This window comes from Numida meleagris, chromosome 2 (genome assembly GCF_002078875.1).
Source record: "Numida meleagris isolate 19003 breed g44 Domestic line chromosome 2, NumMel1.0, whole genome shotgun sequence".
NCBI classification, from domain to species: Eukaryota; Metazoa; Chordata; class Aves; order Galliformes; family Numididae; genus Numida; species Numida meleagris.
The window spans coordinates 37,729,551-37,748,428 of record NC_034410.1 but is presented as its reverse complement, the minus strand read 5'-3'; the positions used below and the strand labels follow the sequence as shown (position 1 = coordinate 37,748,428).

The following is an 18,878-nucleotide window of genomic DNA, read 5'->3' as shown; positions in this document are numbered from 1 at the left end:
CCCACTACTGGAGATGGCCCCAGGATGGCTTGCCAAGTTGTAACCAGCAGGAGTGCTGGTTGGCACAGCCAAAGTCCTTCTGGGTATGGAGTGCTGCAAAGCAATGCCCCAGACTGTGTCTGGGGCCATTTAATTTACCACAGTTTGCTAAGTCAGGTGCTGTTCTCCTTTGATTGACTTCATCGACTGGGACAGGAATTCTGCATGGAAAGGGAGTGCAAGATGTAGTCTAAATGATTACGCATCGCTATGTGACAGCTTATGCAAAATAAGAGAGTAGCTTCCAATTCCTGCTTCCACAGGACATTAGCCTTCATGCTTGCAAATAACTGGAACAGCATGGTTAACACAGTTATAAACTAATTTGGGATAATCTCTGCACTTTTATAGCACGAGCACCACTGCCAGAAACAAATTAAAATAATTAGTAAAAACAACTATATTCTCACAGCTTAACATGAACCCCTGGTCTGTGACTGAGGATAACTGGTACCCAGTGCAGCAGAGCGGTAGAGGTATAATCCATGACTTGAGCCCAAAGCACTGGAAATCAAATACGACATTCAAATACTCAACTCTATTTTCATTTTTCTCATCTGTCAGGGTTGGCAATTAAATTTTTTCTTCCTTTTATGTCATTCACACAAACCAGAAAGAGATTTTAAAATACATGGTAGCACAAACTATTTGTTCCTGATCCTCTCCTTTTTATCATGTTTACTAGCTCTCAGTGGACTTCCAGTAAATCTATGCTTCCCCATTATTAAAAAAATTATGAAATAAATTCAGGATTTGGTGAAAGCTTTTTTTATTCCAAACAAAGAGAAAATTTGAATAAGAACTTACTGAAAAACAGATATCTGCTTTTCTGTACTTAGGGACACACACGGTTCAGCAGGCATGGTGGTGTTGGGTCAGTGGTTGGACTAGATGGTCTAAGAGGTCTTTTCCACCCTTAGTGATTCTATGATTCTATTCTATGATTTCCAAAGGACAACTGTCTTTTCTTTTTTATATAAACATATATATATATGAAAAACTTAAATCTCAAGTAGTTACAGCATTTAAAACAATTAGGTCTCCTCTGATCATATGAAATATATAAAAACTCCACGTTTGTAGTACTGCATTTATATCACTTGCAACTCGTTTAGCATCTTCCTGCATATGGTCCTGCTTCTTGTGAATGGCACTGCTTTCTGCAAACAAATAGCTTTGAACATTGCTATGCTGCAAAGTGCTCAGAGTTTAAGATCAGTTGGTATTAAGAGAATGCAGAAATATATCTCAAAATACATTTTTCATCTTCTGAAAAATGATAGTTGATATAGCTAAAACTAGGAGCAATTTTCCACGATTTGAGGAATTTTTCATAGCTGTGCATGAGTGACAGCATGCATCTCTACTGCCTGCACTGTCACTTACTAATGCAGCTTAAATGGAGACGAATACAGCTTGATCATTCAAGCTGATCTATATTTTTCTTTGAACTGATGGAAGCTTTTACAATGGCATTATTGCAAACAATATTACTTCTTTCCCTGATACAAATCATATGCTTTCTGTAATCAAATATTTAAGGCTCGGGAAAAAAGCATTTTCAACTTTACATTTCTTAGTTTTTCTTTCATTTGCAGGTGATTACAACATGCCAGAAGAAAAAAAACCAAGCAAATTATAGAATATTGGCCAACTTGTTTTAAGATGTTTGCTTTTATTTTTAGTGCTAGGTAACTCAGAAAATTCAATGTCTGGATCCTTAATTTCCAGTAAAGGGGCATAAATACAAACACAAATGTAATTACATTATAGCTGGAAGCTAACATGTGCAAAAGCGTGGATATCAAAAAGAAATGCCGCTTAAGATCCCTGTACAGTACCCAAACTGCCTAAAAAATGCACATCTGTCCTCATATGATGTAATAGGCATTACTAAAAGAAAAAGGCATCTGTCCTGAAGGATACTGTTCCATAAACAGAACACTGATACAACAGTCCCTGAAATATTTTAGGCCACTCATCAACATTTCCTGCAGACTAAAGCATATCCTTGCCACTCAACTCTAAATAAATCAAATCAAAACTTTTTCCACTTTCAGTCTGTAGAATTTTGTGAATCAGTCATTGACTCGCCATGACCATGGATTCATGGACTGCAGTAGGGAAACCTCAACACTCTGAGAGTCCAGAAGGACAAAACCATGGAGGACATCCTGGAGATTATTAACACAGCTTATGATTTGGGTACCTAGCCAATGGCTCATGGAGTCAGGCTGCTCCAGTGCAGATCTAGTTTAGACGCTCTGAATGACTCAGCAGAGGAAGTTCTCCCTCTCCACTGACCAGACAGGCTCAGAGCTGAGCCTTCCAAGTTAGGTAACTGACTTTGGTCCCCCAGCTGAGTCATAGGGCTACCCCCCAGTGCATTGGTATGCAAGTAAGGAAGGACTAGCAACGTGACAGCTTTTCTCCCACCATCCACACGGATCAGCAAATTTGGATGAAACAAAAACTGTTTCATTCTCTTCTCTCATATTATGTGTATCTTGTCTTTTGTTGAGTTAGTCCTACAGAATTATTGACCTAAATTTCAAGGTTTATATCAATGGCTATTCTCCAAACGGCTTCAAATCTTTGCAATTACAAAAATAAGCATTTGAGTCAGGAAGCTAAAGTCCCCTGAAAATATGGTGGCTACCCTTTTAATTTAACTATCCCACATTAGGTATGTTTTCTTATGAAAATACTGATGTTATTCTTTTACGATAAAAGATGATTTGTGATCACTCAGAACAGAATGAGATTTTTCTACATTTTTGTCCATTAGCGCCAGCAATGGGCAGAGAGGCACCTTGATCATTCAGGCAAAACTGCTGGACCGTAAACCTACTCTCTTGTATGTTGCACTCTTTTCTCTCTGGAAACTCCTCTGGGCATCTTTGCTGCCCACTGAATTCAAACCAGGAATCCAGGCAGGGCTGCCAGCAGAGGAATGCTGTCTTTTAAATGCCCAGAACAAGGGACAAGGCTTTAGGAGACAGCTGAATTTGCCAGAACACCAGCTTCTCCTCATTGCCTACACAATGATGGTATTGTTCAAGAAACCAGCCCACCACACTCAATCTCCCTTTTTGCAAACCCAGCTACAATGACGAGTAAAGTCAGGCCCAAAGAGTTGAGCATTCAGTGGCAGCCCTATAACCACTTGTACCAGCTGGATAAATCCAGGCTGCTCATTTTGTATGGAATTTGTTTGCATGCTATCTAGCAACACCCAGAGACCAGAAAAAAAAAAAAAAAAGTTTTTAGCAGTCTTCAAATGAGGTCATAAAACACACAAATTCCAAAACCCGCCTCTGAAATGCCACACAGTTTACAAAGTGGAAAAGCTGAAAATAAGTGTAATATTATAAATGTGATATATTTTACACATAAAAAGATGGGTTGGCTCTGGAATTGTTACAGAACACAAGAACACTGTGAAGATCAGCTTGGTTTTAAGATTTTAATATATACAAAGCCATTGACAGGCTACAATGCACATCAGCCTTTTGCATTATAACACTCAGAAATAAACAAAACCAAGATTCTTATTTTTTTTAAAATCTGTTTAAAATAAAACCTAACCATTGAGTTTGATTTATCAAATTCAAAAAACCTCTTCGATATCAAACTTCTACAAGCATCCCATTTTCAATTTGGAAGGCAAGGAATCAGGTACTCTAAATCTATGATCACAAAATTTTAAGCACGAACATATTAAAATTAGAAAATGAGATCACTTAACATTATTTAGACAGCTCCTAAACTTCCACTGGGGTTCATAAGGGCATACTATGAAATACACCATCCCCCAAAAACCACAAAAGAAAATGATATCGAAACAAGCCACAGAATGTTATTTCTGGTGGGGGGCAGTACTGCAGACACTGATCATGAGTAAGACAGAAAGATCACTTTAAAAAGTGGGGTTTAAAATATGTAAAAAGAGAAAGCATTTGGCAAAGGAGGTTGGGAGGCTGCTCCCAGGTTCCTAAAACAATAAGGTCCAAGGATGACAGTGCAGAAAAAGGGGCAAGAAAGGAGTGGAGAAGAGACCAAGCTGAAATCTGAAAACTACACAAAAAGACCACAGCAAGGGTTTGACAATGAAGGCAGCTAAGCATAGATCCTGGGACAAGAAGGACAACATGTCGTGTGAGTTACAGTGCAGATCAGGAATAATGTCATGGCATGATGTCTGAATATCATAGAGTGAGATAGAAAGTTCTGTGTTCAGGAAATCTGCATCCACAGTAGCAGTAAGCCAAGCAAGAGGGCACACCAGCTGCAGACAGTAGGGGAAGAACTTAGAGCTGGGGGTAGCTTTGGAAATCATCCATGGGCAGGTGACAACTGAGAGAAGTTAAAACTTCCAGTGCAGTGGTTCCCTGGTTCCCCAGTGGAGCATCTCAGTGTCATAATGGCCAGTCACAGCTCTCCAAAGGCTCATGGATGGAAGGGTCCCCATTACGTGCATGCCCCTCATTAGCAGAATATTGCTTTTGGCTCACAGAGCATTGGACTACTATAAAACAGTTCAGTAGCTGATGCTTTTGGGATAGAAAACTAAAGAACTGAATCTCGGGGAACAGCATCAGCAAATGGATAAAAGAGTCATTTAAGGGGGCATTAAATTAACAGTAAACAAAGTAAGAGGAGACTGTAAAGAGCCCTGAAAGCCAAGAAAATAAAAGGCTGCTGAACCAAAGGCAATAATAAACCCAAAATCTCAAGGACAGAAAGCTGTCCCTTTGCACTAGAAGAAGATGCTAATGATCACCTTGATGGCAGCCTCACAGCAACTCAGAGCAGAAAGGCAAAGGAGGAGCAGACAGAAAACCAGAAGAAAACTAAGGGAGAGCTATGACAGAAAAACAAAAGGAACAGGGCCCTAATTAGAGAGAGAAATATGGCATGAGGACACTTTTCTATTTGTATTTGCCATGAGAAACAAGACTGCCAGGAATTTGAAGGGAAAGGTAAATGAGACAGAAAGGAAAAGGGAAAGGGCTTGAGAATAGGATCTCAGAGAAGAGGGAACTCCAATGCAAGAGAAAAAAAGGAACGAAGGTAAGGTCTAATAAATCAGGCGCAGAAAGAAATGTAATCCAGCAATCAGTAAGTGAGGTTACATCTCCCTATGCCAACATATTTTGAAATGTTGGTCAGCTGCAGTGAAATTGCAAATATTGTAAATATTTGCAAGAAAATAAAGTTCTTTTGAAATTGCATGGAAATATGTGTTCAGGCAAAGGAATAATAAATATATGTGTTTGTTAACAAGAAGAAAGGCTATAACATGAATTCTTACTATCGCTTCCGAACTTATTAGAGAATCAGCATGAAACTACAACACTTGACTGAGCAGAAGCCTTCAGTGAAACTTGTACTTTCCAATAAACCAGGGTTAACCAGCTGAAAAACAGAGATCCACAGAAAATGAGACTTCCTCAATAGCAACTACAAGGTGACAGCCTTCTCAAGGTACAGAAGCAAACATAGAGCAAGGATAAAGGAAAATAAACTAATAAGTCTAAAAGGACTTGAAAAGGGCAATGTTCTTTGGAGAAAAAGTAGAAAACGTCAGTGTAAAGGTTTCTGAAGCTGTTTTTTGGTGTTTCGGTCACATGTCTGCTCAGCACATCCCTTCTGTTGACCTGAAAGCTCAGACAGCTCTGAACAGCCAGTACGGTACCCGACTGCCCATTGGCTGGCTCATCATGTTATTTGCCAGCTCCTGGCACTCACTAAGGAAGGGGATTCAATCGGTGGCATAAACTTCTTAAATCCTAGACAAACATGTTGAAGAGCTAGTGTCAGCTAATCCAAATATTAACAGTCTTAAGCAGGCACATTATTGATTTGGAATCTTGTCGTTTCTCATACTCTTACAGGTTTTATATGTAACTCATCTCTTTAAAAAAAAAAAAAAACACTGAAAAAACAGCAGCTACTGCTAAGTGTTGAATTGTCCCATTCTACAGATTAGGAAATAAGTGAACACAATTTTGTTGTTGTTGAATAGCAGTGAATAACAGCTACCACCTCACAAGATGGATTTCTTCACATATTTTGACAAGTGTGGTCTTAATTATTTACGAAAATGCTTTGCAGTATGCCAATAAAAGCCCCACCGTACATCTTAGCATATTTTTCAAAAATAACAAAGTCTTAGGAATATGTGACCTTTCTGCCACAGTCTGCAATTATCTCTGTGCTTAGAGTAAGTGTGTAGGCATGCAAGTGACACCACCATTTGTGTGTTAGCATCTGCATATTATGAGATTTCCCATTAAATGAAATCTGCTGCAGCATATTCTTACCAGAGCTTTTCTTAACAGACACTTAAAATTCAATAGTTTTGTGGCATGTAAAAGGAAAAGATACAGACAATATCCAGGGAAAACCTCAATACCAAAAAGAGATTCTAAAGCAGAGTTGAGTTTCAATAGTTACTTTCATTATCTCAGTATCTGAGGTTATAAAACAGAGGGGAAACCAGACTCTAATCCTATAGTTTTCTGCCTAAAGACACAAACCCAGAACTATGATATATTTAATGTCACTACAAAAGGCCAGTGGCATGGAAGATTTTGCAGGATGAAAGGATAAAGTAAAAATGCCTAACTACATGGTATCTGAAAGATGTTATTATTTTTGATACAAATAAACCAGTAAAATATCTTTTATTAATTTATTCTAGTAACTTTATTAATACATATGTAGCAGCTGTCATATTTTCATCAGGCCTTAGGATCCTTAGGGCACTAACCACTAGACAACTATTCTAATTTGAAGGATTAAAAATACAGATATTTAGTCTAGTTATTAGAAAAGAGCATTGTATCGGAGTACCATAACTAATAAGGACAGCCATAAGACTGTCACATGATATCTTTTCTTTATCACTTTTTACACTACTTTTTTCCTTGCAGACGTGCTGTTCACTGTGCGTTCACTTCTAATTACTGCCATATACACATGGTTTAGTTGATACTGCTTCTCTGATACGTATCTCATCTTTAAATATATCCTCTACTTTAGAACTGCATATCATATTACTGTATCCTACGGAACATTCATTCATATTCTGACAATCACGGCACTAGAAAGTAGTGAGCAGATGTGCCAGCACTGCCAGATTAAATTTTGTGAATGCCATTCTGCTAATCTTCAAACTCCCAATTTGCTTTGAAATTAATTAGACTATGCCAAAAATTTCCACATAATCAGGTCCTTCTCCCACAGAAAAAGGAAGACTCAAAGCAGACAATGACCATATGAGTTCTCAAGGTACACTTATGAATGGATAATGAAGAGTCTTAAAGCATTATCACTTTTTATTTGATTAGCTCTGCATCTGCAACCACTTTCTGATGTTAGTCAATGCTTATGGAAGTCTCTGAAAGACATACTTTGGCTGAAGTTACGAAGGAAAAGAATTCCAGGAATGATGGTCGTTTATTTGGCTTTATTCGTGTATCAGAATTAGTTCACACAAGAAACTTCATTGCCTAGCCTCTCTCAAAACCAAAATGCATTACTGTAAAATGAAAGGGAGACAGTGGCACTCACCTTACATCCCTCACAAGCACTGACACCATAGTGATATCCAGATGATTTGTCTTGACAGACAAAACAGGGCTTGTAAACACGCGGAGGTGGAAGTGGTGAAGGAGGGCTTGGAACGAGTTCCTCAGAACTGGTGCTCTGAGTTTCAACTGCTAAAAAGAAAAAAGAAATATAAATGAATGATTCATGAACGAATTTCAAATGATCAGTCATCTACTGCATTAAAACTATCAAACTGGCCCATACCTATCTTTGCTGAATAAAAAACTAGAAACAAAAAAAGACAAGTAGAGACAGAACTACACGCTGTACTCTCAACAGCATATTTTAAACTATCTGGGATGTAAAGTGTCATGATCCAGCTACTAAACACCAACAAAGCTTCATCTCACTTCAGATATACAGCTTAATTATCATACAAGGCTCCAGAAATGAACAGCCTTGGGCTCACATTTTGTTTTTAGCTTACTGAATTACACGGGTTCCATGTGTGTACACTGGACATCGACCATTAATGGAAAACTGAGGCATGTGTGCTTTCAGTTTACCACTAGTCTTGGAAGAGCTCTTATATCTTTTGCCATTGTCTACAAAAGGTAACATTTTCCATGTGCAATTCCACCACAGAAAGATACGGAAATGGATCAGGACATATATAAAGAGATGAATGACTAAGAATAAGACCTGAAGTGAAAATAACCTGAACAAGTCTTTTTTTCTTTGTTCATCAGTAAAACTAGCGCAATCCAGTAACACTTCCTTATCAACTCTACGATTTGTAACATCAGGAAACCTCTCTGAGAAAAAGCTATTAGATATTATGACCCCATGTCCTTTATTGCCTTAATATTTCTGGATGGCCATTTGTTTTGAACTTGCTAGAGAGCCAGTCATCCTTTTCAGTGAGAGGACATGAAAGCTCTACGATGTGAGATAAGACACGTGAACTAGATCTTTTCAAAACATCTGCATTAGTTTTCTGTGATATGCTGTCATCATTCCTCACATTTATTGTAGATGAGCAATACATTTTCATGTTTCACCTAGCTGTTCTGCTGCTTCTCAGATAAATCCCTCCAACTTTTCAACAGATACACAGAAATGACAGAATCTGTGAACTCAGATCTATCCAGAAATATTAGGCACTATCTGCACAGCTAAATCTCCAGAGTACTAACAGCAGGCCCTAAAGAATATTACTCAATGGAAAATCTGAGACAAGATTTACTGTACATGATATTTTTCAGATTACTGGGATGATACATTCGTATTAAACCCATGATTCATTGTCAACTCCCGTTCTTCAAAATTCACAGAGAGGATCGCAGCACATGATACAACTTCCGATTACTCGTTAGGGAAGGGACAATTTCTGCCATTTTTACTTGGGTTAAACTACCATCAACTTCAAGGGCACATTTTTTAGAAGAAAATAAATGCTGGAGTGAAGCGTTAAGGGCACCGATTCTAAGCTCAGAAATATCTTTTCAACGGGACCAATTTATTTATACATGTAACAATAGGAAAGGTTGTGTGGAAAAACAGAAAAGTAAGATAACATGTGGCTCAATAAATCATGATGTTAAAACAATGTCCAGAACTATACATAACTGTTTCAGCATTAAATATGCTGAACTTTGACAAATCAAATATCTACAGCTTCCTACTGGTCCAAGAAAACTTTAATGAGCTTTTTTGTTAATGAAAAAAGAAGTGAGAATGATCATTTCTTCTCAATAGTAATTTTTGGTATTTAAGAGAGACACGGAGTGCTCAGTTATTGATTTCTGCACAGTCATCCTGCTTAAATCAATAATCTATTAGTACTTCTAAATTAAAGTTAGATTCATCAAATGCCCTTGAGAGTCCTCAAACATTCTGCGTCTTATTTCACGCTAGCACAAGTATTATAGTGGTTTCCAATCAGCCTCAGAATGATAAAATTTTAGTTTAAAACTCTAATATCAGCAGACAATGTGTTTCGTATTAGCTCATTCAATTCTCCCAGTCAGTCTGAAAGGCAGTTTTTAGGCTTCCCTTAGGAAAACAAGGTTGTGTCATTCAATAAAACAACCACACTCCCGCAATCCTTCTGTGATTTTGGTTTGTGCAAAGCAGTCTATGAGGAATAATACTGATATACTTCTGTTTTTTCGACAATCTCATTGTAAACAAGCCCCAGCATCTAACAGTGATGCTCAGAGCATAAGCCGCATGTACAGTGCGTGTCTGTTAAGGCACTGGCCAAGCACCAGGAATTTGGGATGCTCAGAAGAGATTAAGCAACCAGCTCAGTTCATAAAGAAAGAAAGAAAAAGTAGTCAACAGCTGAAGATCTGAAGGTGCCATTGCAGATTTTTTTTTTTTTTCTGGAAAATTTGGAAGATAGATGAGAGTGAAAAACCCAGTAAAAACCAGAAGACGCTCCCCAGAACACCCATATATATCCCCAGATATATATGCTACTGGAAAAGCTGAACCTACTCGATGTAATACTTGTGTCAGATGAACAACTGCCTAGAGAGTTTGGGAACGTTTGATCCTAGGCAAGATGTATGAGCTTTCTGGAGCAGGCTCCAACTTGGTTACACAAACTCTACTCCTAGTTGGCTTCTGACTCACTGTTCTTCCTTGGATTTAGCCTTTCAAACTCCGTATTTGAAAATGTATGTACTGCCAGTGTGGAAATGCAGAAATCAGGTGCAGAAGTCTGTAGTGATTGAAGCTGACTGGGTTTTGAGCAGTACATTTGTGTCACGCAGATGGCTACTGGAAAAACAGCAGCGGAACTCATTTTCATCTATGCATGCCTGCACACGGAAGCTAAAAAACACACCAAAAAAAAAGAGGTGGAGAGGGGGACACAGATGACATTTCCAAAAAATCAAAGTTTGGAAATTTTTCAAGAAGTCTTAAAATTTGAGGAACAGTTCGGTCAAAGCAACATCTTCTGAAGCCCTGCTGCCTCTTCCTGTGGGCTGTGACACCGCTCACCTGAGAAAACAGAGCTGGAGTGCAGCACAGAACACCTGAATTCTGCTCCAGCACACAGGGGCTGGCAAACAATAGGTCACTTCACCATTCCTAAGATGTCTGAAATATTTCTAAAGGTTAGATAAAGGAGCAGATAAGATCTTGAAAAGCACAGCGTGCTTTGTGAGAGCTAATTTACTGCCAGCTAAACCATGTTGACAGATAGAGGTATTTCACTTTGTGACCAAGTAGAAGCAGGCATTATGAAATGCCTGTCGTTTCACCAGGAACCTCGATTATTAAGCTAGTATGTTAACGCACACTTTGGACAGTTGAGTCTTAAAAGAATAAGAAGTTGTAAAGCAAATGGCATTTCCTGGATAGCCTCAAGGGAATTGTGAATACTGAGCTCAGGGTCCCTGGTGGGAAGCAGCAATTTCAGCTAATTAGGGTGAATAGCAAAGTGTTGCATTTGGTCAAAACATTCTGTTAACCCTCATTTTTGTTGGCACCAACAAGAGTCTGGATTTTTTGCTTTTTTTTTTTTTTTTTTTTTATGAATTCTCTGCAGGAGTGCAAGGCACACAGCTCACATACATTAGGCAGAAAGTCAAAGGAAACGCCAAAGTTCAACTAAAGTACAAGTAATTAGAACCAGATTCTCTGCTGCTTGTATGTGTGCATTTGATTGTAGAAGTTATTTATAAGCCTCCAAACATTTGAAAAAATAACTATATACTGTAGATCATTTAATTTTTATGTCTAGTCTGGAAAAAAAAGTCTGCTTTTAATCATCTTCCAGGAAAGAGCCAGGAACTGGGAAAGTGGGTCTCAATTGTTTCAATACAAATTTCTCTCTTTCATGTGCCACATAAAACTATACTATAAAATTAAATCCAAAATATCATTGACTCAACCCCCTGCCCCAATTTTTTTTTTAATAAAAAACCTCTTTGAATTTGTCATGCTTAAATAGTTTGCATTGTTACGAGGTTTTTTTTTTTTTTTTAAACTGTTGTTTGGAAGACAGACAAGAGGGGAAAAAAAAAAGTGCGAGAGAAAGAAAACATTATGGTGGAGACTTGCCAGCCTTGACTTAGTAACCTGGCCATGACCCTCCAGCGAGTGTGTGTTTGACCCGGTCACACATGACTCTGGCTGCGGACTGTTGCTGGGTTATGAGTCCCAGATATTTTTACCATATATACAACAGGTGCAGATCAGAGACAACAGAAAGACAAAAAACAAAGTCTTCGCTTTGCGTGAAGACCCTGATTTTCTCTCTTTCAAAGAAAACAGCAAAAGCAAAGAAGTCGGGCTACTATTTCACTTTATTGACATCTCTGTACTCGATCGCTGTTCTACATGAGAATTTACTGCAGGGAGGTCGAGTGGGCTGAGGGCAGGAAGGAGGAGGAAAAGGCTCAGGGGAAACAACATGCCAAATGTTCATCAACTTGCATCGAATTACCAAACTGTAACATCCGAACCACAATCAAAAATCTTCCCTCGTATGGCTAGGTATGCAATGGGGTTCAGGAAAGAATGGTTTTTATTAGAGTGAACACAACATACCTGGATTATAAAACACAGGCTGCCATGATAGCTCCAGATTGAGATATTACTATCAGGGTTTTCAGAAGTACTTAAGAAAACGTCTTCCACATTTTAGGGTTTCTTTTTTATTACTTGTGACTTGCTAGCTGTGCACATCTGTCTTAAAGCCATGATGTTAAATATAAGTTATTCTACTTTAATTCCTCATTACAATTTTTCCATCTTAAATTTTAATCAAGCCATAGCTCAACTATACAGGAAAGTCTAGGTCTTAAAAGAAAAAAGGCACGTTTCAGCCTTGAAAGACAAAAAAATATCCAAGTCTTCAGGTTTGCTTTTACTATGAAAAAGTGTCTTTTTCAACAGTGGCACCGAAAGACTACACTTTGTGATTCGGCTTTTACTTGAGAGTGCCCAATCCCAAACAATCTCTTTGTAATTTGAAAAGCTAAGAGTACCGTGTACAGTTTGGGATTCCCACAGTACAATTTAAAAAAACAACCAACCTTACGAAAAGTAGAGGTTGTGGAGATCAAAAGTCCAAGTTTCAAGTTCTTACTAATAGACAAACCACCACAAGGTCACCCAGAAGGTGCCTCAGCCGAGGTCATTTTCAGAGCCATGCCTATGGCACAGCTCCTGCTGCCAACAGCTATCTCAGACAAGGTGCAAGCCCTGATAGAGGCAGCCCACTTGGCAGAAGTCTCTAAATCTGAAGTGCTTTTGCTATTAGGACTTTTGTCAGTAAAGCAGTGATAGGACAGCTGGCTCCTGTCCAGCCACAGCTGGGAGAAGAGTGGTCCCACTGAACTCTGTCCCCAGCCTCACAAGTACAAGGAGCAGTTAAGCACATGCTTTGATATTCTTACCCTAATGAAGTTCCAGCTACAAATTTGGCTGCACTCCACTGAAGACAAGCACACAATCGAGACAGTATTTGCTTCCCCCTACCCTTTTGCATCTCGAGTGTTCAGACTTTAGGCTGCTTTGGGCCAGGCCACTTCTTGGCCTTTCATCCACAAAATTGCCAGGTTTCAATTGCAAATGTGTAATGTTAACCAGCAGAGTAATGTAACTTAAGTCAATGGAGTCAGTGGATACCGGTCTCAGTCATATGACAGCAGTACAGCCGACTGACGTCTTTATTCATATCAGGTGATTAGGGTCAGGACATAAAATTCAGCTTCTTACTACCAGCATAGCAGAGCATCCAGATTTGTTTGCAGTAAATCAGAAAGCAACAGTGTCTACCAGTTGTTTACCCTTTTCTTCCAGTCTAATACAATTTCTGTTCCTCAGCAGCATACTCCCTTTTTCATTCGCTGCACAGATTCAGTATTCCCACAAACATCTTCCCTTGGTTGCCCAGCAAAAGATGGGTGTGTTTTGGCAATATTCTTTTCTGTTCCACCACAAATAGTCTGGTCTCTTAATTAACCCATTTGTGAAGCATGCAAATTGAGTTACCTGACTTCACAGAGCCATGAACCCCCCAGGGCCCCACCTGCCAGTGGCCTTCCCAAGTGACATTGCTGCACAGATCTGCCCTGCCACCCACCCGCTGGCACACAGCAAGGCCTGCAGTGCTCCTCACCCTGCTATATTTAGCGGCACGAGACCCTGCTCTGCGCTACCTATCTAATCTACAGGCATAGTCTCTGATGCTCCAGTACTTGAATATCCCACAAGCACTCATATGTTTATCTTCGTAACACCCAAGCGGGATAAGGAAAGAGCTATTCTTTTTATTTCAGGGATGGGAAGCAGAAGCACTGACAGCCTAACAGCCTGATTTGCCTAGGTCTTAAATTCCTGAAAAACGCAAGCAGTACCCAACTGGGATTTTCAACAGCACATGAGAACCCAACTAACTGTAGCTCTCGCACTGCCTTCCAAATGCAGCCTTACATGTCTTGCCCCAAGTTACAGATGGTATACAATACAGAGCAGGGAACTTAATTAAATCACTGTTCAGTAGCTCTAACAGGGGACATCTCTGAGGCACTGCCCAGTTCCCAAGTCAGGGCATGCATCCTGCTCAGCAGCCAGCTGCAAGAGTAGGGGCCCTCTGTCCGCGAGAGCCACCAACACTGCTGGCTGGAACTCAGGGGCGCTGGTGAAAGGTTCATCTACACTTTGTGATTTCCACGGCCAACTGATAATCAATTTTCATGAAAACTACCACACCATATATTTAACCACACAGGAAAGCCCCAGCAGCAACCAGTCTGTCCTGAGAGGATCACAGACTGGCTGAGGTGGGAAGGGACATCTGGGTCCATCTGGCCCAACCCCTGCTCAAGCTGGAACAGTCAGAGCAGGTTGCCCAGGACCGTGTCCAAGCAGCTTCTGATTACCTCCAAGGGGCAAACTCCACAAACCCTCTGGACAACCTGTGCCAGAGCTCAGCCACCCCTCACCAAGAGGTGTTTCCTTATGTTCAGATGGTGCCTGCTGCACTTGTTTGTGCCCTTCATCTCCTGATTCAGGACAGCGAGGAGGCTGCAGCCATGCTGTAAGAGCATATTCATGCTCTGTAGGTTTGCTCAGCGGGGTCTTTTCAAACAAGAGCAACATCTACTCCAGAACTGCCAGCTTTGCAATGGCCGATTCTCAAGTCCTGGCTCCACTAAAAATATGGGGAATCACATCTGGCTAATACAGGAGATTTATGTTCACCTGACCTCTTCAGAGAAAATGATACTGTTTTGGGGTCTGTATTTTTTAACATTTGTGTCAGCACAACAGTTGTACGTTTGGGTTTATCCATATGTGTAGCTAAAGAGACACGTTTACACTGGAGCAAATGCAGGTGGAAGCTTGCCATGATTAATCGTATTAGAGGCAAGAACTGCATCTGGTTACACCGTTGCTACTCTCAGGACAGACTTAATGACGCGCTAGGAACTGAGAACAGGAGAGTCTTTCGCTAAATAAATGGTTGGACAGACACCAGGAGGTGTTTCTGGGAGAGCTGGGGTGAAAGTGAGTGCGCACACAGGATGGCCAGAGGGGCTGTGGGCATGGCGGGGCTTACGTGGCCACAGCTCATCAGTTTGTATTGGGAGCCTACATTCAGAATGAAAAAGAAAACATGTTACAGGGAGAAAAACAAATCGTATGGAAAACTGAAGAAAAACATCCGAAAGATGCTAGCTCCGTAGTTTTTTCGGGTTGGTGATTTTCCGCCTGGCCACTACCATGCAGAATTCCATCAATCTAGAGTGAAGTTTTCATATCATTGCAAAATTGAAAAATAGGATCTTCTTTACCAAAGAAAATCATGCTCCCATTTGTGCGAAGTTCCATCTTCCTTTGAAAATGAGCTTTTCTTACAAGTGGGGGCTCTGCTTGCTTTCCCAGGGAATTCCCAAGGTCAGATCCTCATCTGAAGCAAAGCAGCACAGGCAAAGCAGCCTCACCGGCTTAGAAAGGATAAGGACTTGGGCCTCTTTATTTATGAAAACAGAGCCTCTTTCTGTGACCTATTGATAAAACTGTGTCAGAAATTTAGCATGCTTTCCCTGCAGGATCAATAATAAGGAAAAGTCACACTGTGAGGGACGAAACACTTAAAAATAGCCGAGGTGCGATTCTTTTTTTGAGAGCTGTTTTACAGTGTCATAAACACACCAATTCCAAGAAGTACCCTTGATCTGTAAACATATCAAATGGAGAAAGCTCAAATCCAGTCTCTTCAATAATAAATAAAAATTGCAAGGATAATGAAATTGTTACTGTAATCTCTATACACATCCAGATATTTTACTAAGTCATAAAGTCCCCATTTATAGTATTAAATGCTTTACAGTACTTTGAGCACTTTTCTTTTATCTTCGGATCTTTTCAAGCATCCAAACAGAATAATCCAGAGCATTATGGTACAGGAATGAAGGAATGATTTCATTCCTGAAAGCTGGCCTCCTATCCAAGCTGGTATTACTTTTCAGTATTACTATGTCTGCCAAATAAATTTATTTTCTATATATTCAGCGTGTTCTTATGACACTATTTATCATGACTTTTTTGCTGTGGCTTGAATCCAGGAAGAAAATGAGTGTTTTCATATCTTTAATCATGTACTACTATTATACAGTTGTTCAGTACCTCACGAACAAAATGAAACTGTTGTTCTCTACTTGCGGATGCCCTAAAACTGATTTGCTATGCAGTATCTTACATGTAATTTTCTTTCTCAAACGCTAGGACCATCAGTTTAGGCCATTTTGATCCTTAGGTATTTTTAGATCTTAAAATTAATAGAGTGACTCAGCAAGAGTCAATTCATTGATCAAAACTACTTCAAGTAAGTATAGTCCAGTTAAAACGCTTACCATCCCAATTAATTTGTATCGCAGCCACACTGCTGGATATCACTAATTGATTTATGTACCCTCCTTCCTATTCCCATTTACAAGGGCAATTATGAACTCTATCACATATGTTTAAATGGATAATATTAGAAGAATATCAAGAAGCTGGACTGCTGAGCTTGAAGTCTTTAAGAACAGGTGAATTCTTCTTTAATGGGTACGCTATCAATCTGCAACAAACAGCCTGTAACCTTTGAGGCAGAACACGGCACTAATATTTCAATTTTCATGGGCAGTTTGGGGTGGGCTCCAGTGATGAGCTCAAATGGTATTTTTAATTGTTTTAAAAATCACATATTATCGGCAACAATAAACACTTAATAATTAGCATTATACCAGTCACTGCTCTCTGCAAAGCATGGTTTCTATAAACAAGTTAAAACGCATACATCTGTAAATAATAAGTATAAGTATGCTGAATTTAATGAATAAGGGCACTAAAAGAAATTGAACAGTAGGGGTTCAGCAATTAGAGTAACTGCCCATTTTATTAAAAATGTATTGTTTCCAGCTTTCACTTTAGAAGGCTTTTATTGCTCTGCTAATTCTGAATTTTGATATCCTTAGAAAAGGAGGCCTACCCTTTATTTTCTTTCACAGCCTCATCACACAGTCACTCGCCTCTTTTTACAAGGCAACAGACAATTATTAAGCTTATCTCACTGCTTGGGATCTCACTCTTGGACCCTCGCTGCAGATTTTTTGGCATGATGCCACTCAGAGGTATGTTTCTTCTTCGAGCAATGAATCTGCTGAAGCAGCAAACCTCAAGAAGCAGCCACCCACAGCCCCTTCCCAGGGCTGCAGCTTCCCAACCCTCCAGCAGAGCAGAGGGAAGAGTAGGTATCCAGCTTCCCAGCAATGCCACTGCAAAAGCAGGGCCATTTGCCGAGGACGGCGAGGCTTGGGGCTGTGAAATGGAGCCGTGCATTTCCTCCAGCCGTGGAGCAGCAGCCTCCTGCAGAGGACAAGGCAGAGCAAACCGAGAGAGACAACTTCTTTGAACGGTAGTTCCCTAAAGCAAGGAGGTGTCCCAGGAAACATCTCCCCTGCTCCTGGCATTATTGCTGTGAGTCTCTGGGGTAGCTGTGCTTGTACAGGTCTATTACATCCAACCAGCTTTTATCCCTAGTAACTGTTAAGACTCCATAAGACTATTTTTAACACTAGCCTAATTGCACCCACATTGCTACACTGCTCCAGCTGTGGGGGTTTAATTAAAACAATACATTATTTCCACTTAGACATGACATATAACAGTAAAAAATGGCTTTCATCACTTCGGCTTATCTGCAACAAGAAGGGCAGTCAGACGAAGTCTTAACCTTACTGACACCTTCCAATGCACATACGCACACCAAAACAGGGACAAACTGTTCTCCTCAGCATGCCAGATCAGGTCAATGCTTTGCTTTACTGAAAGCAGCACACCTCAACACTTCTGATGCTGACATGAGAAATTCAAGTTCATGGAATATTTAAGAACTGAGTATCACCAATATCTGTTGAGGGGAGAAAATGAAATACACACTTTATCAAGCTGTAATGCTCGCCTGAGCAGAATTGCAGCATTTCTCAACTGAATGCCTGCTAGACAAAAGATGATAACATAGTGGGGAAGATACCGTGAAAATCTAAGACACTACTGGCTTTCTTCTCTTTGTAAATCAGCATCCTCATCATTGTGTTTACATAATACTTTATACCTATATCTTTAGGCATTTATAGGTGGGATTTACTTTCCCTTGGTGCAGCTAACCTGGCAAGCATCACCATGTCCCCTTCGCAGTAGGTCCCACAGAAGCTAAAAGCTGGGAAGGGGCTTGGTGCCCCAGAGCTAAAAGGTAGTAACACTGTGAGCAGATCTCTACTCTGCCTAGAAGACAAAAGATCAATAAAATAAGAAATTCACCAGAGACTGGAGCCTAGATGAGAACTGTGACTGAAGAGCACATTTTCCAATATTCTTTTCGCATACTCTCTACCTGTGGTGGATTTTCGTATTAATCCCTTGGAGTGAGGAATGCTTATAATTTTATCTCTATGTCATCTGTGAGAACCATTCTCACTTGAAAGAGAAAAAAATATACACACATCATAATGCAGATGAACAGATTCGTGCTAGGAGTGCTTCCCATTTGCTTGGCGTACCCTATTCAATACCCACCTTCAGCACTGTTAGGTTTTTTTTGCCCAGCTACTCTGCTCATGATTTACTGCATTATTCCAGACTTACAAACAGGGAAGATGTCAACTGCACTTTAAACAGTATATGACATAAACGAAATATTTTATAAGAGGAAAAACTCCAAAGAGCTGGACAGGCAATATTCAATCCTGACCTAATAACAAATTCAACAC

General features: G+C 39.9%; 1 protein-coding gene across 7 annotated transcripts in view; it reads right to left on the bottom strand.

The window, feature by feature from the left end:
- RARB (retinoic acid receptor beta) overlaps positions 1-18,878 on the bottom strand; it is a 326,955-nt gene that overhangs the window by 59,624 nt on the left and 248,453 nt on the right. For 6 of the 7 annotated variants that reach the window (XM_021385647.1, XM_021385648.1, XM_021385646.1 and 3 more), the window contains one exon: positions 7,618-7,766. In XM_021385647.1, the coding sequence (XP_021241322.1) occupies positions 7,618-7,766 (149 nt within the window). The remainder of the gene's footprint in view (positions 1-7,617; positions 7,767-18,878) is intronic. The other variant, XM_021385650.1, reaches the window with a different exon arrangement.